General features: G+C 51.0%; 1 protein-coding gene across 9 annotated transcripts in view; it reads right to left on the reverse strand.

The window, feature by feature from the left end:
• Positions 1 to 750: 750 nt before the first annotated feature.
• tbc1d32 (TBC1 domain family, member 32) overlaps positions 751 to 21,618 on the reverse strand; it is a 43,993-nt gene continuing 23,125 nt past the window's right edge. For 5 of the 9 annotated variants that reach the window (XM_053880252.1, XM_053880250.1, XM_053880251.1 and 2 more), the window contains 9 exons: positions 20,766 to 20,859; positions 20,580 to 20,705; positions 18,128 to 18,205; positions 11,998 to 12,067; positions 9,618 to 9,733; positions 9,321 to 9,475; positions 7,349 to 7,489; positions 4,428 to 4,616; positions 2,527 to 4,139 (listed from right to left, as the gene is read on the reverse strand). In XM_053880252.1, the coding sequence (XP_053736227.1) occupies positions 3,897 to 4,139; positions 4,428 to 4,616; positions 7,349 to 7,489; positions 9,321 to 9,475; positions 9,618 to 9,733; positions 11,998 to 12,067; positions 18,128 to 18,205; positions 20,580 to 20,705; positions 20,766 to 20,859 (1,212 nt within the window). In that variant the 3' untranslated portion in view covers positions 2,527 to 3,896. Of the gene's footprint in view, positions 4,140 to 4,427; positions 4,617 to 7,348; positions 7,490 to 9,320; positions 9,476 to 9,617; positions 9,734 to 11,997; positions 12,068 to 18,127; positions 18,206 to 19,082; positions 19,187 to 20,579; positions 20,860 to 21,618 lie in introns of those variants that run through there. The other 4 variants (XM_053880254.1, XM_053880253.1, XR_008416196.1 and 1 more) reach the window with 4 other exon arrangements.

Here is a 21,618-nt window from a genome sequence, read left to right on the forward strand (position 1 = left end):
GGTCACCGAACCTGAGCATCTCACCTGGACTCACGCCGCGGCCGCACTCGCAGCAGTTGCCGCCGAATATTGGCCTGTTGGCCACTCCATGCAGGGGAGTCAGAGGACGGTGATCTAGCTGGTCATGGACTCTGTCATGTGACTGAGACCCTCTGAGGGAGAGGTGAGGTCAAACCCAGGACAGACGGTTCCCAGTCACCTCACCAGGGCCTCCACTCCACACCAACATCTGCGTGTCTGACGCCGATGACAGGAAGAGAGCGGCGCTGGAGGGAGGCTCCAGAAGGGCTCCAGAAGAGCTCCAGTTGAGCTCCAGCAGAGCTCCAGCAGAGCTGCAGTAGAGCTCCAGAAGGGCTCCAGAAGAGCTCCAGAAGAGCTCCAGAAGGGCTCCAGCAGAGCTCCAGAAGAGCTCGAGTAGAGCTCCAGTTGAGCTCCAGCAGAGCTCCAGCAGAGCTGCAGTAGAGCTGCAGTAGAGCTCCAGAAGGGCTCCAGAAGAGCTCCAGAAGAGCTCCAGAAGGGCTCCAGCAGAGCTCCAGAAGAGCTCGAGTAGAGCTCGAGTTGAGCTACAGCAGAGCTCCAGAAGAGCTGCAGTAGAGCTCCAGAAGAGCTCCAGAAGGGCTCCAGCAGAGCTCCAGAAGGGCTCCACAAGAGCTCCAGCAGAGCTCCAGAAGAGCTGCAGTAGAGCTCCAGAAGGGCTCCACAAGAGCTCCAGAAGAGCTGCAGCAGAGCTGCAAAAAAAAAAAAAACCCAAGCGTCGGTGTGGAGCGCCGTCTGAAGGGCGGCAGGCTCTGAAGGTGGTGGCCATCATCCCTCACCGCGGGCCCCTGCAGGCCGTTAGCCCGTCCTGGCTAGGACCAATGAAGGAGCGGTGTGATCGTGAGAAGAAGCTGCGCTGAGATGGCTGACGATGAGAAGGAGGTGGAAGAGAGGTGGAGGAGCGTCTCTCCAGGGGCCTCCCCAGAACACGGGGCCACCCCGCACCCTCGGCTGGTCCTCCATCTGATCCGGATCATGTGAAAGCTGATACCAGGCTGCATGATGCTGGGCCATGGAGCACTCCAGAAGGGCAGCAGTCAAGCGTCTTCAGGGGAGCCACCTGTGGAGGTCCAGCCAGCGAGGTGAACTGGCCAGGGAAGGCAGCCAGACCAGCAACACTTCAGGGAGAAGTGTGAGAAAGTTGAAAGTCAAACCCAGCACAAACAAAGGGATTTGGCGGGAGGAGCGCGCAGATTGGTGTAACTGAAGGTTCAAAAACGCCTCCTGTGACACCACAAGTCCAGATGGAGACGACACGCACCGCAGCAGCACTGAGCCCAGCCGCTCCAAATCCAGCAGGGTGTTCGGACCAGACACAACTGGACTAGTTCTAAACACAAGGATGAGGCAAGTGTGTACACAAACAGGCCCCAGAGTACATGCACGATGGCAGAGGCTAAAACACAAACTGAGACAGAAACCAAGAGACAGGACAGGAAACGCCACCTCGGACTGAGAACACTGATGTTGGCTCATGTCAACCAGGCACACAACAACGGAACAAAACCAAGGCTTATCGTACACACTCAATCACACACACGTGGAGACACACAATAGCACACACACACACACACACACACACACACACACACACACTCCTTCAGACGCCTGGAAACATCTGGAAGCACACAGTTACACAGGTGACAAAACAGAATCAGGTTTAGCTCCAGAGACAGAGACTCACACGGTCGAATGCACGGCGCGTCACGTCCGCTTCACACAACAAATGGCCTCACGCCGACTCGCTGCTGCCTTCTAAAGCCGACTGGCCATCGAATGAGATATTTCCCGCGAGAGAAGCTTGCGAGGGCTTGATGGCGGCCAAAACCATGGAAGAATACAAATGTGGGCCATGAAGACGGAGGAAGCATGGAGGGGCGCGTGGGGAGGAGCGACGTTTACCAGGTTCCATTTCAGGTCCAGGAGCCCATGAGCAAGATATTGAACGGCTCAGGTTTGTCCGCCTGAACAGGAGGGGCCGAGGTGCTTAGTTCTTCAGAGAGGGGCGTCCACACAGGGTCGTGGGACGCCTGCTAATGAGGCTTTATTGCCCAGACGCCGGCGTCCTCATGCAGCTTCCACACGAGGAGCGGCTCAGCAACACAGCACACACCGCAGCAGGACAGAAGCAGGCGACACGCAAACCAGGTAACACACGAGACACACACCAACTGCCCAGGCGAGGACACACGCTGGCATGAGGAGCGGGACAGACTCAGGTCACAGAACACACACACCACTTCCTCTCCCGTGTGTTTCATGTGGTTGCACCTCTGTGTGAAAAGGTGGGCCGCAGAGGACCCCACCTCCCAGTGTGTTACCTTTATGGGAGACCACAACTCCCAGAGTCAGTGTCCCACTTTTGGTTTCCTCATGGCAAATGTCTGGCAGACGAAAGGCGCTAGGTTTTGGTCCAGATCGACCGACACCAGTCCGAGCGGCGACTCCATCTGCTGAAGGCTCTGATCCACGCGCCGGAACCTTCCGCTGATCCGTGTTCCTACGTCCTCAGAGTGAGGTCGGTCCTGACTCGGCTCATGTCGGTCAGAACCAGGCTCCTGTAGCGGCTCTCCAGGTGCTCCATGAAATCCAGGTGGGGGCCGAACCTGAAGCCCTGAATGGGCTCCTCCTGCAAGAGAGAGTGAGTCAGAGTTGTGGGGCCTCGGGCAAGACTCCAGACTGGACTTTCAAGTGGGACTGAGGGGGTTCCTAGTCCAGCCTCAAACTCCGCTGCCATGACAACGCCGGTGCTCCTGACTGACACTGACACACACACACACACACACACACACACACACACACACACTCACACTCACACTCACACACACTCACACACACTCACACACACACAGACTCACACTCACACACACACACTCTCCATCTCCATCAAGGGCAATTAAGAGAAAACAATTAGCCATGTTTAATGACTTTTGCGGCTCGTCAGCAGTCGTCTAATTTGCTTCTTTGTCTCTCCTCCAATGTGTTTTGTGGTGGTTTTATTTCTTGCAGCTTCAACAGGAAGGAGAGGCTTCCTGACAATCATGTCACGTCGTATCAGCCAGCAGCTGCCGCCGTAATCACCCGGGAAGAGGACCATGAGCTTTTCATTCTCCCACCTAAAACAGCACCGACTTCACACAAAGCCACGGAACTTCAGCAGAGCCACGGAACTTCAGCAGAGCCACAGAACTTCAGCAGAGCCACAGAACTTCAGCAGAGCCACAGAACTTCAGCAGAGCCATGGAACTTCAGCAGAGCCACAGAACTTCAGCAGAGCCATGGAACTTCAGCAGAGCCATGGAACTTCACATGGAGCCACAGAACTTCAGCAGAGCCACGGAACTTCACATGAAGCCACGGAACTTCAGCAGAGCCACGGAACTTCACATGGAGCCACGGAACTTCAGCAGATCCACGGAACTTCAGCAGAGCCACGGAACTTCAGCAGAGCCATGGAACTTCACATGGAGCCACGGAACTTCAGCAGAGCCACGGAACTTCACATGGAGCCACAGAACTTCAGCAGAGCCACGGATCTTCAGCAGAGCCACAGAACTTCAGCTCTAACGATAAGCTGGCGAATGGAGGGAGAACTGCTCATGACAGAGGGACGAGACTTGAGGAGACAGAGACGGTCCCGGGCCCCATCAGAACCATCTGCACCAAAACCTCATAGCGAAAGTGGAGTCCAAACCAGATCTGGAGCAAGTCAGTTCCCTCCCAACTCAGAAGGTTCCCCCTGCCAGCTCCTGACAGAAGGAGGTCACCGAGTTTTGCGATCACAGCAGCGCTCCAACAACAGTTCAAACGGCTTCCTGTCAGCGGCGGCTGCAGATGTGACGGACAGATGGCTCATCCAATCACCTGCCAACGTCCCTCAGAAGTGGCTGCAACTTTCCCAACAGTTTCCCGGGATGCGGATCACAGATGGCGGCGTGTAAAACGCCAGCTGCTGTTAAGCAAACTTCAAAACGGCGGCGGCTTCTGCTGACGGCGGCGGAGAGTGAAGGAGAGAGAGGGACGAGACCCGCACTGCTCATGTCTTCACAAAGAAGAGATGGTTGGCACTTGCCACCAGCGAATGAAACCATTCGATGTCCCTGCTGACTTGAAAAAAACATAGATATTGCTGGCTGTAAGCCTCATTAACAATTACAAATTCTATTTATCTTATTGAGAATTCAAGAAGTCACTTGTTACAATGAACACTTATGCACATAAAATGACCCATGACTTACTGTTTTGGGGGCTACATTTCCTTTCACTTCGATACACTTCCTTTATTCACAAATTTGTAGTTTCTATTCATTTTTTCAAATTTGCTACCCATGTAGCCAGGGTGGCCTCCACGGAGCATCAGCTCGAGACCAGCGTCCGTGTCTGGCTGTTACCTTGAGGAAGAGCTGCAGCTCCTGGGACTGAGTCCTGAGCAGGATGTCCGGCTGCAGATGCTTGAAGATGGCCACACACACGTAGACCTGGTAGTCGGCTCCCATCAGCACACAGGTGGAGACGTAGTGGCAGATCTGAGGCCAGTCCAGGTAGTTCCAGAAGCACTGGCCCAGCCAGTGGAGGCACATCTGCGGCAGAGAGAACTTCTTATTTCCACCTCCCTAACTAGCTCCTGAATGATTGCTGCGTCTTTGAAGAATCCCAAAAAGCCAGAGGCCTTTGGAAAGTAGGGTTACTTTTTAAGTTTTCTCAGAGAGTCCCTGACTGATGTGGCGGATCTCCACTGGGAGACGCTTCCAGAAGCCAACTCCAAAGCTCCATCCTCAAAAGATGGCGCTTGAAATGTGAGACGGCGTGAGGAATTAACATTCCGACAGCGAAACACACAAGCCTTTGATTTTGTTTTCCACCATCTGACTCAAGCACGCGCGCAAAGGGTTTAGATCTCATCAATAAAATGTGAAGGGAAACAAAAAGACGCTGTTTTACACAGGCAGGAGTGAAATAAAGTCCTGTTTGCAGAGGTCCCACTCTCAGTCTCTCCTGGATGGCTGCTTGTGAGCACAGGTGAGAGGAGAAGCCCACCGGTCGGGGGAGAGCCGTGTCTTTCTCCACCATCTCAGGATCCATCCATCTCTACCCTTCCTTCACTCCTGAACCAGACCCTGAGATAACCTGACTCCTCCACCAGGTGAAAATCTCATCTACAACCCGGACACTTTCCCGGCACAGATCCAGAGGAGCTGAGCCTCATCCTGGAGGAACCAAACAACAGGTCACCAAACTGAGAAACTGTCAATCAAGATCATGAGCCAGAGACAAAGGGCGCCCCCCACTATCCAAGAGGGGTCACACAGCAACATGATAAGAAAAAAAAAACAACGACAGTCGGATCGAAAACAACACATCGGAGCACAACCCAACTCCAAAGCAGCACACAGAACCAACTGGTGCCGACACAACGAACATGCCTTGTGTTTTGAGCATGAGGTGTTGCAACGGACTGTGTCCTCGTGATTTCCTCTCGTGCTTTGGGATCACTGGTGGACAGCGCGCTTCACAGTTAGCAGTGGCAGTGTTGGTGCTTGGCTGATCCGCTGCTGTGGAGTGGTCCTCCAGCTCATGTGTGTGGGGTGTGTGACGAACAGCTGTTGAGTAGTTGCAGGCAGTCTTTCGTTTGTTCCTCTCGCTGTGTGCTGTGTTTAATAGTCAACTGCTGTGGGACGCTAATTGTCGTCGTGCTGAACATCAGGCAGTGGAGCCACGTGTTGCTGCCTGGACCTGATTGATCCGTGGTTGGATGTGATTTGCTGCGTGGCGCCTGAGTGTTGGACTGCTGATGGACTTTCATCGTTGCTTGTCAGGTTCAGCTGTTTATTGCTGTGTGCTGCTCATCAATGGGATCAGAGCTTGTGACTGGTGCTTTGCTGTTGCGTTGAAGCCAGCGCACGTGAAAGCCATTAAGAGAGTTGTGTACGAACCGGAACAAACAAATGAGGTGTAATCAGAGGACGGCGTGAAGCTAATGCGGCTAATGTTCTCATCAGCCTTTGTTTGTTGATGCTCCTTATCATCTGTCTGGGACCTTGTTTACTTCCACGCAGCGCCTGACAACAACTGTGTTTAATATTAAAGAGGGATTATGGGACGACCAGGAGAGGAGATGAGAGCTATTGTTTCTTTCTGCAGCTGACACGGCGGCTGAGGTGCATCGCGGGAGAGAAGCTCCGACATCACTGACGCGACGACACTGGAGCCTCTGCTCGCACACGCCGCCTTCAGCGCACGCACTGGGGTGGTGTGGTGCGGTGTGTTGGAGGCCTGATGAGATTCTAGTTTGTGCTTTCAGTTGAGTCATTCGATGCTGTTACCAGTCATGAATCGGAGAGCAAACGTCACCCAAAAGTGACTGTTTACAGTTGAACTTCTCTTGTGTCTAGACTCTTCATCACCCTCATCTTTGACTCATCATCATCATCATCACCCGCACCATCATCATCTCTGTCACCGTAGTCATCATCATCATCATCATCCAACCTACGCGTGTGTCTGAATGAGAGGCAAAGCAGCAGCCAGGCTCTAGGACACATCCGTGACGCGACTCGACCTAAATACCACCTGACACAGGTGAACACCAGTCGCCACATCTGCATCTCCACTCTCCAAACTCTCCCTCTCCGGGCGAGCGTCTGCCGCAGCTTGGAAGAGCGAGCGGGGTTCAGATCTCAGACGCAGACGAGTCGTGCCGCCGAACATTACACCAACTGTCAGCTGCCAGGAGACGGAGGCAGTGATGAAACGCCGCACGACTTAACGGGAGGAAAACGCGCTTTGCTTTTGGAAGTTGCTCCTGTCAGGTAGCGAGCAGAAAGCCATGCTAGCTTTGAGTGCTGATGCAAGCCAGCGTCAAAGTCAGGTTTGGGGTGTTTCAAGTCCGAATCAGAAGGCTCTGGGAGACAGAGACTCATGTTCCGACCTTCATCTGACGCTCCTGTGATTTAACAGGGAGCAGAAACAAGAGCTCCAGTCATCACCGAAAGCATCCAGAATAAATGAGATATGAAAGCTGTTGTTTCACTCGGTGTTAATGGAGTTTCACGAGAAAGTCAATAAGGCTCTATTCATCTCTGTGGCTCCTGAGTTCAGGGCGCAGGTCAACATCTGTGGGTTTCATTCAGAAGACACAAGTTAAGGTGAGTATTAGGCCCAAAGTCAACAACCTGAGACGAGTGAGGCAAATAGATCGGCATCACAAATGTAGTATTTCAGCCGTTTCATCTAACAATAAGTAGATCATTTCATGAATACATTTTTGAAAAGAGAGAAATAAATCAGAGAAAAGATTCAACGGGACGCTCACCTGAGACGGGGTGAATCCAGACATCCTGAAGGCGGAGTGGACCAGAGGAACTTCAGCCTTCAGCAGCATCTCCACGTAGTGAGCCGTGCACCAGTAGACTGGAGGGATGCCGGACTGCGAGACTTCAGCCGGAAGATGGACCTGCAACAGCGCAACGGGAGGGACGGGAACACATGAAGGAGTTTGAGATTCAGACCCACCAACGTCTGCTCTCATCTGATCAAATACTGGCTTGCCGTCTGGGGCTCAGCTCCACAGCCGTGGTGCTCAGTCTCTCAACTAATGGTGATTTACGTGTGCTAAATGAAGCAATATCTATGGAATAATGAAACACAAAAACACTGAAAAGTATTCATTTACAAATAATATTAAGTGCAGAAATGAAATGTGTATATATATATATATATATATATATATATATATACATATATATATATATATACATACATACATATATAATAAATACATCGTGTGTGAAAATTATTCTGAATAAAGGAGGAACCAAACAATAAGAAACAACAACAACAAACAAGGCAAGTGAAATTGAAGATGGCATGCAGTGCATAAACTGCACTGGCAAACAGCCATAGAAACAATAAGATCAAGTAAAGATTGTTTTGTCAATCATGGTCTACAGCGCCCAGGGGGCGGGGGGTGACGGGCGCGTGACCTCCATGAAGGTCGGTCAGCTGATCACACGTTAAACACAGAGAGCAGTTGAGGCTCCTCTGGATGACTCTGGCCTGAGCCACTGGTGAAATGGACGGCTGCAGGCAGCGACTCTCCGTCTGTCTGGGCGTCACAACCAAAGCAGCGGCAGGCATCAGTCAAGTCAAAGGGAGCAGTCATGGCTTGGCGCGGCAGAAGCAGATGAGAACGTCTGGGACTTCATCTCCTCCGCCGTTTGCCACCATTGTTTCCTGCTTCTTCAGCCCGGGTCCGCGCTCTGTCTCCACGTGGAGACATGACTTTGATGGGGTGAGGTATCTCCACGCTGTGGCAGCCCATGAGGGTGATGTCACCTTCTTTATTGCACGCCAGGCCTCCTGGGCGCTGACGGCTGCCAACAAGTCTGTTGGAGGGCAAAGTGAAGATCCGCCTGGTGAGGGAGAGGAGGTTCGGTGATCCAAGAGCACGGCGACACCAGGGTTTAGTCAGAGATGGGAAGCAGGGGCTCTTCACCTCTCCAGCACAACTGGGTCCGGGGCCCATTCAAGGAATAGGACAGTAGAACAGAAGTCAGTCCAGAATTGCTGATGTCATTTGTGTTCCATAACCAAATACGTGAAATGAGATATTTGACAGAGAAAAGTCCAACCAGCTGCAGAAGCAGGTGCAAGTCAAATTTACTGAGTGTAATTCTGAATGAAATAAATTATGATAAAACAATGTCTAAATATCATAAAATATTTTCATAAATAAAGACTAAAGAAGATAAGTAAAGTGTGAATGAAAATATCGCAATAAAATCAATTTTAAAAACTGGTGTTTTCACTGTTGGTGGCACCATCACTTTCTTGATGTTTCTTTCTTCTCAAGAATTTCTCCATAGTTGGTAACTGTCGCAGATGTGCAGCTGTCAAGTCAATTCAGTGACTCACTGCTGCCGTCATAGGTGTCAAGTGGATTAAAACTGAGGTGTAAAACAAAAGCTTCTCGCGGCCCAACTGGTTAAGCATCACTGTGTTGACGGTGGAAACGTGGCGGTTAGTTTCCGGCCACAGGCTGGGCGCGGTCGCCGGGGACACCGAGTGTTGATGCAGCGGGTGGTTCTGACTGGTATTGGCTGCTGCTCACGGCACCTTGTTGAATATTGCGTGTTTCTTCCTTCACTGTGCTGAGTTTGATCAACTAAACCAACACACTCCCAGGACTGGACCTGGCTTCAGTGACTGCTTCCTGACAAACAGATGAGTAATCCAAGACCTTGGTGATCAACCTTGGTGATCGAGGTGGACGTCCAAGCACTTACGGAAGCGTGAATCCTGGCCGGCCACATGAAGGCGGATGTGAGCAGAGTGGAGAGGCTCAGGAGGACGCTCAGAGAGCGACCGCGGGCTCCGCCCATCAGCAGGAAGACTGTGGAGAGCAGCCAGTCGTGGCCCAGGTACCCGTCCTGCAGCGTCACTGGGTCGGCAGGTCAAAGAACGTGTGAACGCAGCAAAACATGAGGGAACACGTAGGAACACTGGAACAAAACATCTCTCGGAAAAAGAGCATTCTTACGACCTGATGGACCTAGAAATGAGGTTCATTGTTTCAAGGATACCCAGAGTGGAGGCGGTCTGGACTCGCTGCGAGGTCAGGAGCATCTTCACCGTCTTCATGAGCAGAGTCAAGTCCTCAGCAGCATCGTCTGTCAGCAGGCCGAGGAAGCGTCCGTACCTGCAGGGCCAGGAACCAGCAACATGACTCCCAGACCTCCAAACCTCTAGTCAGGAGCGGGTGAGAAGTCCGTGAGACGAGTTTGGGACACGAGGAGTTCTGCAGCCGCACACGTCGGATTTATTCCCGCCAGTTAATGCTTCACCACTTGTAATCCCACAGGACACAGTGTCTCCTGGGATTACTGCACTCCACACTGTTGATAGCAGGCGTGTCTCCACACTCTTGGGAGGATCTTCTGGGTGGCTGAATCAGCTTTGGAACACGTGTCACGGACACTTTCATCTACAGTTCAACATGGCGGCCGCGGTGGCGAGAGTCAGACGCCAGGCTTAAACGCGAGTCACACTGGTGATCAGTGTCAGCCAGGCGCCTCCACGCTGACGCTAAAATGATGGCGCGACCTTGGTCCACTATTTCATCTCTGTGGGGACAGCACTCGTGGCTGCGGGGACCATCTGGTTCGGCAGGTCAGGTGGCCCGAAATCCAAATCTACAAGAGTCTAGAGCAGCAGCAAATGGGTCTCCACAAATGCATGTCCAGGCTCCAGCCGACAGATTATCAAGCTGGGAACGTCGGAAAGGTTGAGGCAAATTGAAACAGCGCTGCTCTTAGTTTCGGATCATCTCGTCATTTGGTGCTTTCGGTGGAGCAGTAGGAGCTGTACGTACCAGCTTGGAGCTAAACTTGACCTCCAATCAAGTGGAGCAGCACCAAAAGATATGATCCACTTTGTTTGGCCCCCACTGTGTTTCACTGGCAGTTGCAGCAGCAGGTCTTGGCTTCACAGCTGCACCGCGTTTAACATGAAACATGCACTTCACAATAAAGTGGGTCTGAGGACCTCACAAGGTGAAGCTTCTTTGCCTGAAAACTCATTCTCTCAGTTACAAGCTGTGCTTTGGCTTCAGATTAGAGGCTAACTCTTTCAGATCAGCAGTGTCCACTTGACATGGCAGGGCTAGTAGGAATGGATATAAGAAGCACTGGAGTAGTGAACTTTAACGCTGCGCTCCTTCCTACTGACTTCACTGAGGTCTGCTGTCTACTCTCCATTCCTGCTTTCAAGTCGCCCGTTGAGCCCTCCTTCTGTCAAAGAAGAGCCAGACCAAGGCGTCTGAGCAACAGACATGATGGGCCCCTGGTTGACTCGTCTTCTCAGAATTGTTGATGGTTTTCCCCGCTCTCAAACCTCCTCGGACCTCTTCCATATCTGGGCTCCAAGTGTTCCTCGAGAGCGATCGCATGGTGATTGTTCCCAGTCTGAAGGGTTCATGGCTCCTGATGGGCAGGTGGGCGCGCGGCGCTGCGGCTCGAATAGCAACGAGCATTTGGATGACTATCCAGAGGGGAGGGTGGATGTTGTGATGAGAAACATGTGACGTGAATACACACCAGCATCTAATGGGAGACGTAACGCAGCTGCTTGTTTTGCAGTTCCAAAATGAGTTTCTCACAAGGCACCTGATTCAACAGTCATCAGCTGCTCATACTGGAGGAAGCTGTGTTGGAGACCTTCTCATCTGGAGGACAAACAGCCAGATGCTGCTGCGGTGCCAGCTGTCAGTCAATGCTAATGTCCTGCTAATGTTTTGTGCAGAGAGAAAAACAATCATCACTTTGGACCCGAGATGAAGGGCAGTAAGCGCTGATGCAGGTGGCAGTTGTGACTCGAGCAGGTCTGACCAGGAAGGTGTCGGCGGTGGGCCGGGGAGGTGCAGAGGCTCCATCGGTGCGCCGGCTGTGGTCGGCGGTGACCGGTGCCGATCCACCGATCATCATCTGTGGCTGATCGATCGGAGCTGAAGTGGTTTTTGGTGTCGCAGACCACCATCTGGACTGAAGCAGGTTCTGAAACACTGATTTGGTCTGCTCCTCCAAAAGAGAAGCGCAGCCGGGCAAAGGTCTTGGCACCAAGACTATGTGAATGCTGCTTTTCAGCCTGATCCCTGTCAGCCATGTCGGAGAGAGAAACGCCACGTCGGCCCCCTCCACCAACGAGCTCACTGCTAATTACATGGCGCTGTCAACAAGGCTGAGAAGAGCCATACCTGCGCCACACACTCAGCTCATCTGACCAGCTTGGCGCTGGAGTCTAAGATATTGCTGCTGTCATCAGACCAGGTTCAGACGCCGCGCCACAGGACCGGCCCTGTACTCAGGTCCCTGAGAAACGTTTGTTTGAAGCTGGCTGGGCCACTAAAATGGAGCGGGACGTCTTCATACTCACGGGAGGCTCCTCTGCCTGAGCCACTCAACATACCTCAGACAGATGTCCATTCCCAGGAGCTCCACAGAGGATAACACGACGCCCCTGGCGCTCCGCTCCTCGGCTGCAAGACAAGGTGATTCAAGATGAGAGGCTGGGAAACATTGGCAGAGGGGCCGGGGCCGGGGCCGGGGCCGGGGCCGGGGCCGGGGCCGGGGCCGGGGCCGGGGCCGGGGCCGGGGCCGGGGCCGGGGCCGTTGGCTCCCCGGCGTCCGTACGTAAATACTTTGTCACTCACTGCTCACCTCAGAAACAATGACCAGCCAATTTCTGGATGGGAGTATTACAGACTCCACATGACTTAATAAGGACGTAGGTAACACGAGGACGGTTCAGCTCATGGGACATTCCGCGCGGCAATCACGTCGTCAAATCTGCTATTCATTCAGAATAAAAGGTCCCTGACAAGGACATGCATATACTGTACAATAATAACAGCCGTGGGAGTCCAGGCCGGAGATCTGACGCCATCATCCAGACTACAATATCACCTCCAATAATCATGACACAAATGATCCAGTAGGCTCAAAAGAAACGGAGCGCACTATTTCAAAGGGCGACACCACAGAGGCCTCGCAGGTCCAGGAAGACCAGGTCAGTTGCTGCAGAGTAGAGGAGCAGACAAGGTCCCAGACCCCGGGCGAGACAGGTGCAACTAAAGCCCTCAACACTTTCAGGCCTCAGCAGACACCATCCAGGGTGAGAGAGAGTTGATACAAGGAGGCACAGCAGTTAACTCCTGGAGAGAAAGTCATGAGTGAGGAAGTCAGCTGTGGTCATGAATTCCAGGGGAGTGACAAGAAGAGAAAACAACTGCAGATACAATGGGGAGTTTAGTCATCGTCTCAAAATAAAAGGGCTGCTTCTGCACGTGGAGAGAGGGCAGTAGAGTTGCTTGGTTATCTTCAAGGACACCTCCCCACTCTGGTGCTCTGGTGAGCTGTAGAATGTTTCAGTGGACAAAGTCTGGGCGTCTCAGCTCCGGTTAAGTATTGGAGGATGGATGGATGGATGGATAGAAGGATGGACAGAGGGATGGATGGATGGATGAAGAGGTGGACAGAGGGATGGATGGATGGATAGAAGGATGGACAGAGGGATGGATGGATGGATGGATGAAGAGGTGGACAGAGGGATGGATGGATGGATAGAAGGATGGACATGGGGATGGATGGATGGATGGATGGATGAAGAGGTGGACAGAGGGATGGACGGGTGGCCTACAAACATGAACAACAAATAGAATCTGAGCGACTAAGAAGTAGCTGGATTGATGAAAGGTCTGGTTGACAACAGGTTGCTGAAATAGATGGAGGAGAGGCAACCTGGATGCTTGAGGAGACTGGACTCAGAGCAGTGAACTGACAGAGGTTAATGCTCAGCAAATGAGTCTGCTCTTTCTGCACAATGGGAACGCTGCAGTTGGCAGCCAGTCGTCGACGTCCATCAAACACCCGCAGATGCTGCGCTATGCGCCTGGCATATAACTGACAGATTGCAGAATTCAACAAGAGCCCCGTCAAGCGCCTGGACTCCTCCGAGGCCATTTGGTGGGATGAATTATTAGGAGGCGGAATGAAAGACAGAGTTGTGCGTGTGTGTGTGTGTGTGTGTGTGTGTGTGTGAGAGAGTGACAGACAAGAAATAGGACACTAAGCTTTCACTTAAAAGCAGAGTGGAGATGTAGGGGCGCCGACGATTGTGGCAGTTTCAGAGCGAAGCCTGCCTCTGACGGTGGAGACTCTTCACTGAGTGTGGGATTTATTTAAACCTTCTTTAATGTAACTTTAATTAGAGATGCTGTCAGTTCAAGTCTCCAAAATAAAAAGTTGTGAGGGTTTTTTTTCCACACGAAACGAGCAGACTGCGCAGCCCGAAATACATCCTCTCCAGATCTGAATCCCAAGTGTAAAAAGGGCATATTGAGGAGGTCAAACGCTCCAGAGAGAGTGCTCGTTTGCTAGCATCGTTCAAGCACAATCAAATCAAAGCCTGACGAGTTAGCCACGCTCACCAACCAGAAGCAATTACGCCTGAGGGATTATCTGAGGCGGGAAAGGAGTTTCCTCGCCACTTCCACTTCACAGTCGGAGTTCAACTTTCGTTTCCATCTCGATGCCAACAGCGAGCAACAGACTGCCAGCTGTTGCCAAGCCGAGCTGACCAAATGTACAGGTAGATGGTGTGAAGATCTCTTAAGGGTCTACATGGGAAGGACGTTTCATCTGAACATCTTCTGGGAACAAAAGTCGCTGGGGCAGCATCTGGAGGACAGAGACCCATCCAGAAACTTTCATTAGCTCTCCTGGTGGAGTGACCGGGGTGACCTCCTTCATGTTGGACACCAGCACATCACTCTGGAGGCGCCAGGAGACCCGATCCTGACTTTGCCAGCTCAGAATGCTTCTCAAGCTCATAGAGCGGGTGAGTGTAGGTGGGAGTTATCTATATGGATGCCTCCCCAGTTTGGGCAAGTCCAACTGGAAGGAGACCATGTCCATGATGGATGGATGGATGGATGGATGGATGGATGGACAGTGTGGATGAGCTCGTAGAGCTGGTGACCACAGGTGAGAGATGAGATCCATCAGTCAGTGATGGATGTATGTCAGCAGAAAAGCAACAACCAAACTTGACCCTCACAAACAAACTGCCTTCTTCAAAACACGTCCATAAGTCAGCAGCAAAAACTGGGCCTGGTACTTGACCTCCAAAACAGTTGGTGATACTCTCTCTTTACTCCTCACAGCAGTCTGCTCTGTTTATGCATTTAAAAAGTCACTTCCTCACCTGGCTCTAGCATGTGGAGCACTAGCCAACCTGAAACAGCGTCAACCCACCTCCCGAGATCAACCCCCGCTGCACCAGCGGCAGAATATCAGAAAAGTAAGTGACATTCAAACTCTGCACATCCATTAGTGACAGAAGACAAAAAGATACAAATGGAAGTACACAGCATGGAAACCTCTTCAAAGTTCACAGTCCGCCCTGAATAATTCCATTAGCTGTAAGTTAGCTCGACTCAAACTGGAGAAACTGAGTCCACAACTTGCAGATAAATAAATCATCAAAACCTGCGCATCGCTGTGACCTCATTAGAGTGAGAGACAGCCAGAACTTTCTGGCGCGTTCCTCCACTGAAGTCGGCGTTTGACTGCTTCTATTCATCAGCGAGGTCACGGCCAAGAACTCAGCGCTCATGCGCTCTGACGCTGGCGGAGACCAACTGAGGAGGTGGCTGCAGCATTAGCCAACAACAACAACACAACAGGGGGCGCTAGGGAGAGCCACCCTGGTCGTGGCCTGACAGAGAAGAGGAAATTGCAGCGGGATCCCTGTGGGGATCGTGACGCACCAAGCTGATCCAGATGAAGACTATTGAGCTTAATTGTGAGAGTAAATGATGATCTATTCTGGGCTCAGCTAACGAGCCAGCGAGCAGCCAGCTAGAAAATGACAAAGAATTATGCAGTAATTCGTCTAATTGCCTGATGAAATCGGCAGATGTCAGAGAGGACAGTCCCGTCCCCATGTGGGATCGCTTTGAAAATCCTCATCAAGTGGGCAATCCAAAGTGACAGACTTCCCGGCAGGACGGACAAAGGCGCAGTGTTTCAAGCGCCGCGACGCCGGTGTTGCTCACAGCAGTCGAGGGCATCCATGACCTTGCAGTCTAATTAAACCCTCACAGGAGGCAAGTGAGGATTTGAAACCAGACGGCACATGCACACCAAGTTCCCACGCTTCAGCTCCACGACCAGCCTGGTGGAGGCCTCTCTGATAACAAGACCTGGCTCCAGGGTCCCCCCGGGCCACCCAGGTATGGTGCAGGGCGCACAGCCGAGGTGGGGCGGCCAGCGCCCCCTAGAGGGCCACTAGAGGTTTTACACCTCTGGGCCGTGAGACGCTCCGTTTTGACACGTTAGCCACGTATGGTGGCAGCAGTCAGTCACTGAATTGACTTGAGCTGCAAATCTGTGACAGTTAGCAACTATATTAACAACAGTGAACAACGATATTCGTGACGTACAGTTTTTCCAATTTTGTCAGCAGTTGTCATGTCTTGGGGATAATAAGGACTTCCTTGTGCGAGGAGGAGGACCCAGGGCAGAGCCGCAGTGTGGGCTTGACCAGGACACTCCATTATATTCTCCCCAGAAGAGCTAGAATACCCTCCTGGGTTGATAACCACGGCAGCTGGCCCAGCACCTCCACCTCGCAGAAGTCAAGGAAACGATTCACGAGGTGCACCCAGATGTTCTGCTCCACGGGTGCAGGTCTTGGGGCATGACAGTCTGACCTGGACTCCCACCATTACACTCCACTATTAGAAGTACATCACCCCTGTGTTTTTGTCCCCTGTGACGGTGAGGCACATGTGACCACTAAACTTCTCAAACATCCAGCTTTCTAGATCTTGTCATGATATTGATCACGTCCTGGGCTCCAGGGGCGGACTGTGGTCATCTGCTCCTGGGCCCATCAAACTCCAAAGCTTCCCACCTTCTGTCCCTCAAGCCCAGAAGTGATGAAAGGACATGGCTGATCCAAAGCGGAAAGGTGAAGAGACCAGCTCGCTCTCGGGTATCAGCTCACTTTAACCCCACTTTCACTTCACACGTTCACTGCATCTGCGGACGGAATGTTCCCTTCACCCCAGCAGCCGACAGTTGCCATGGCAACTCAAGTTACCCTGACTGTGTTTGTAGTGTTATGGTTCATGAGGGCACCATCATTTTTACGCACCTCATCTGAAGTGATTAACATGGCTGACATTATCTTCACTGAGCAATAAAACCGGGAAGATTCTGAGCTCTCGTTTACCGTTCATGAACTTCTGAGATCTCACTCTCTCGCACACAAATTAGTCTCATTTCTGCCTGCCATCATGTTTGCAATCGAGTTGTTTACCCCGACAGCTAACAAACAAACCCGACTGCTGCGAGCACTCGGTCATGTGATCTGGGACCGGAACCACATCCCTCATCAGCCCTACCACCGGAACAATGGCTCATTGTCCTGTTCTTCCTCTCTTTCTCACGGCAGCACTTCTCCTCCGTCCTGCAGGTGTGGAGCGCCACGTTCGCCCAGTCTGTCAACGTCTGCGCTCCTGATACCAGCGCGCTGATGTCAAGCTCATGGAGAGACGCCGCTTGATCGTCTGACCCACTTCTTCTAGCCTCTCTCCAGAACATGTCTTTCATTCCACAGTGAAATGTCGTGAAAATGAACACCTTGCACCCAACTCCACGTCGTACAATGATCACTTAATATTTATATGTCTCAGTTAGAGCATGCATGACAGCCGTGTCTCACAGATGCCTCAGTTATTCCCAGTGGATTCGTGCACCAAATGACCTGGACACACTCACTCAATCTGGTCATGGCCTTAATCCCAGCCAGTCTCTCTTGTCTCGACTCCACAATGTCCATGCTTTCAAAGAGACCAGTTACAGTACCGCCAGAGCATGGACGCAGATGTTCCACTTCTGCATGGTGACAACCCTAGTCTCAACAGCACCATGTCTAGTAAGGTGGTTAACCGCTCCTCTGACCGGATTACTAGCTTTGACCTTGAGCCTCATGGTACGAACCCCACACCACTGTCGTGGCGTCCACTGAGTCAAGTCAGTCATTGGTGTCATTTGTTCATCACCGAACCTCTTGTGTGTTGTGTGTGTTGATCTGGAGAATTTGGGGCAGATGTTGAGCTTGTTATCATTGTCATGTTAAGGTCTCCTGAAGCACTCAGACTGCTACAGTTACTGGTGTCCGTCTTGTTTTATTCCCAGCCAAAGAATTACTGGAATATTCCACATCATTGTGTGGATTGGACCTGGACTTATCTTGGTCTCTGGCTCCTAAAATGATGAGTCTTGATGATCTCACACACCACAGGTTTACATTGTGTTCTAACAACACTTCAAACATCAAAGAGCCCCAAAAGGTTAAACCACTCAACTGCAACATCAGCCTTGCCTGGACATAATCTTTCAGTAAGGCTTTAATCCGTGAAGCAATGATTGAACAGAGGAAGATTTATGATCTACTGGCTGCCCTTTACTTTTACTTCCTTTTTTGAAGCAAGTTGTCAAGGCTAAAACTCCTCCTCCCCTGCACTGACCTTTGAGCCGGGCCTCAGAGAAGAAACTCTCCGTGGCAGATAGATGGTCCACAGCCATCTCCAGAAGGTCAGCGAGCACTGCAGAGAGCACAGACACAAATAAACATTCTGACTTCAGACTTTACATAGGTATAAAAAGAAGCAACTTCTTTAGATTGATTGTTGAAAACAAGTTGAAAACTGCAGACTGGAAAATACTGCCTCTGTCCATGGTGCTGAATGCCACATCCCAAACTCGCGGCTAGGTGACGCTGTCCATGGTTCTGAATCCAAAATCATTACACTCAGTGATCTTGTTGCTGTGCATGTTTCAAACGCTTTCACCTTTATAAGTGTGACATAACAAAACACTTATGAGAAACGTTGGTCCCCTGTCAGGAGCATTTACATAGTAAAAAGTCCATTTTAGCATCAAGAGTTCTTCACCTGATTCCCTTCTAACCTGTCACACCACTAAATTCCTTCTTCTACAATGGCCTTGCTTCGTGTCCTCCTCTTCTGTCATCGCTTCAGTCACACCCCACTGTGACCAATGAGTGGTTCTGGGTCTAGTTTTGTCCCCCAGCCAGATGTGTTTTGCCTCATGAGAAGAAGAGGAGTATTTCTGGACGCTTGAATGATGTCAGCGTTCTCACATCTTGCATTAGCTCGGAGTTTAAAGGTCAGTGGCTAGAAGGGTGTGAAACTGCTCTTGGCCATCAGGGCTTCATATAGAACTGAACCCTATTGCCAAGGACACTGATACAGCCTTTGTGTGTGGAGACAAGTGCACGTGTGATTACTTAATGAATCGTCTTCCGGTGCAATTTTGGGGGTGAAAAAAAACAATTTTCTTTGCCCCAACGGACCAGTCCTGATGTTCCTTGCAGCATTAGAATGGCGAGACAATAGTGTCCAGTGAGCCAGGATCTTTTGTTTGAAAGGTCAACAACTTAAAGGGCAAGAGCTTCTGTACCTGTCAAGACGTGATGCTCAGAGTTGAAGGTGTTATTAAGGAAAGGCTGCGGTTGGTGGCTGACGGCTGGTTCCGCGTCAGGACTGACAAGTTTGGTCCCGAGGCTGGGTTTTCAAAACTTTGCAGGTTATTCATGAGTGTATTTGAAGTATTCATTTTTAATTTCAGCAGTTGTCTGTGTGATGTATTTTAAATGTCTTTCCTTGTTTTAATTTTGCTTCTGTTTCTTTTGATGATTTCTGTTTCTCTCTTCGCCAAATATAGCTGCTTTTGATAAGGCTCACGCTGTGTGCTTACTCCTCCCTGTTCTGGCTTTGATTCCACTGTTTTGATGTGCACGGCGCTTTTGAGTTTAAGGTTTGAAACTTGGTTTACTCTTTCACTTGTTGGTGATTGAAAGCCTTTGGTGCTGATCGTTTTCTCCAGTGCTGTTCTGACAGCTGCTCGTTGTTACAGTTTGTCAGGAGGAGGTCAGAACTGAAACATCTGGCTGCTCTCACAGTCCTTCAGAGATCCCTTTGCAGGGAGGGGGTGGTGACTGGGGCATGGGCTGCCAACACATGATCATGGCAGTGAAGTAGGCTGGTCCTCCTGCTGACATCTGTATGGAAAACCACCTTCATAGCTTCCCTGAAAGACACCTACCTCGAGCTCTGGACCAATCAGGCCAGAGGATTGGTCCAGAGCTTGGATGCAAGCGCTGGCTAAACAGCGTGTAAAGTGAGGTCACCTCAGCTCCTAATGAGTCAAAGTGCGGCACATCACCGGAGCACGTCCGCTCTTCCTGGCTGAACTTCTCTTAGAAGGACGCAGGTCAAGTCTAGCAGGGTTCATCATGAGCCGCATGAGCCTGCAGCAGAGGCAAGGGCGCCACAACAGACAGTCCTGCTAAAGGAGTGTAGACGCGCGGGCCAGCGCTCCACGCTGTGATCACTCGGCGAAAAGAGGCAATCACCGTTAAGAGCACACGTTAATGACAGGGTTGTCGGTGAGTCAGGCCCTGCGCGATGTGGAGGCGCACACACGCGTGACATTCGCAGATGTCATTACCTGCGTGAGGCTCTTCTTCGTCTTGGCTAGGTGATGAGGGCCACGAGTGTGCGCGGCGAGGCAGGCACCGCTCCCTCCTTCATCACCCCGTGTTCCGTATGTGGGGAAATGTCATCGAAGCACTTCACACACGGAAGCATTCGTGCGCGGGGCAGAGCGAGAAGCAAGCCCAATCACATCATGAGGAACACTCACAGCACCTGTCACCGCCTGTCATTGACAAGACGCTCGCACAAGTGTGCAGGCACCTTGAGGAGAACGTCCGACTGACAACACACAGTCGAGGGCTAATGTCTCGTTTGAGGACATGTAAACCTGACAACTGGTAGTTTGGTGATGATCCACTGACCCCTCCAGGAGTCCCCCACCTCTCACCCTGGCTAACACCCAAGTGACTGAACATTGGCTATAGAAGAGGAAATGAATGTGTTTGAAATAGTTCCGTACCGTGTCCCGTCAGGACGTCAGGGTTCACGGTCATCACTTTACGGTACAGCCTCCTGCAGTCCTCCATCCAAGCCTGGCCATGTTTGCTGGTTTCAGAGGAGCTGAGGAACGAGCTGATGTCCGGATCTACAGACGGGGAGGAGTCGTTTTTCAGGGTTGGATGTCCGTGAGTACAGTGGGCCTCACCTGCTGAAGCCTGGGCGAGCTGTGGTGGCTCCCTGGTGTAGCAGGAGGGTGGAGGGTAGAAGGAGAACATGGGCCAGGGGTAGGGATCCTCTCCCTGGAGGACACATAGTTACCAAGTCTGAAACCTGGTTGAACATCAAAACCAACTGTCCTAACTCAATATGACAGCAGCTTTCTCCCCAGGGCCCCAGCACACCGGCCCCACAGCTGCTCCAATATATATCAAAAATGATTAAAATAATACATTACATACGAGCTTTTAAGTTACATTCTGCACAACATGAGATGATATCACTTGGATAAAAGAGATGAGATGGAGAGAACACCAGAATGATGAGAACTGAGGGAAACAACTGGATCATGAGAGTAAGACTTTCAGATGAGAGCTCAAAATGAAGAGATTGAAAGCAAAAAGAATGGAAAAAACGAAGGATTCAATAATATATACATATCATTGTAATCAGGACATGAAAGGACAAAAATCTTCTGACAACAAAAACAAAAGAAGGAGCAAAGTGAGACTAATGCTACTCTGGAATGAACTAATATGAAATGTAAAATAAAACGATTGGAAGCTTCAATACATTGAAATATGCACTGAAAACCAATGACACGTAATCATTATTTCATTAACATTTATAGTAGCACGAAATGCCACGTTTCAAAACCATGTTTATTCTAAGGTTAGTGACAACAAAAAAGTGCAGAAGAAAAAGAGGAGGAACGGCATGAAACAGCACTGCAATCTCCATGAGACGTAATTCTCCAATGCACTTCACAACACAAGCAAACACAAGACACGAGGGTCTCCTCCTCTTCTTTCCAACAAGCATCAAGAGTCTCAGTGACTGCC

This window comes from Synchiropus splendidus, chromosome 12 (assembly GCF_027744825.2).
Source record: "Synchiropus splendidus isolate RoL2022-P1 chromosome 12, RoL_Sspl_1.0, whole genome shotgun sequence".
NCBI lineage: Eukaryota > Metazoa > Chordata > Actinopteri > Syngnathiformes > Callionymidae > Synchiropus > Synchiropus splendidus.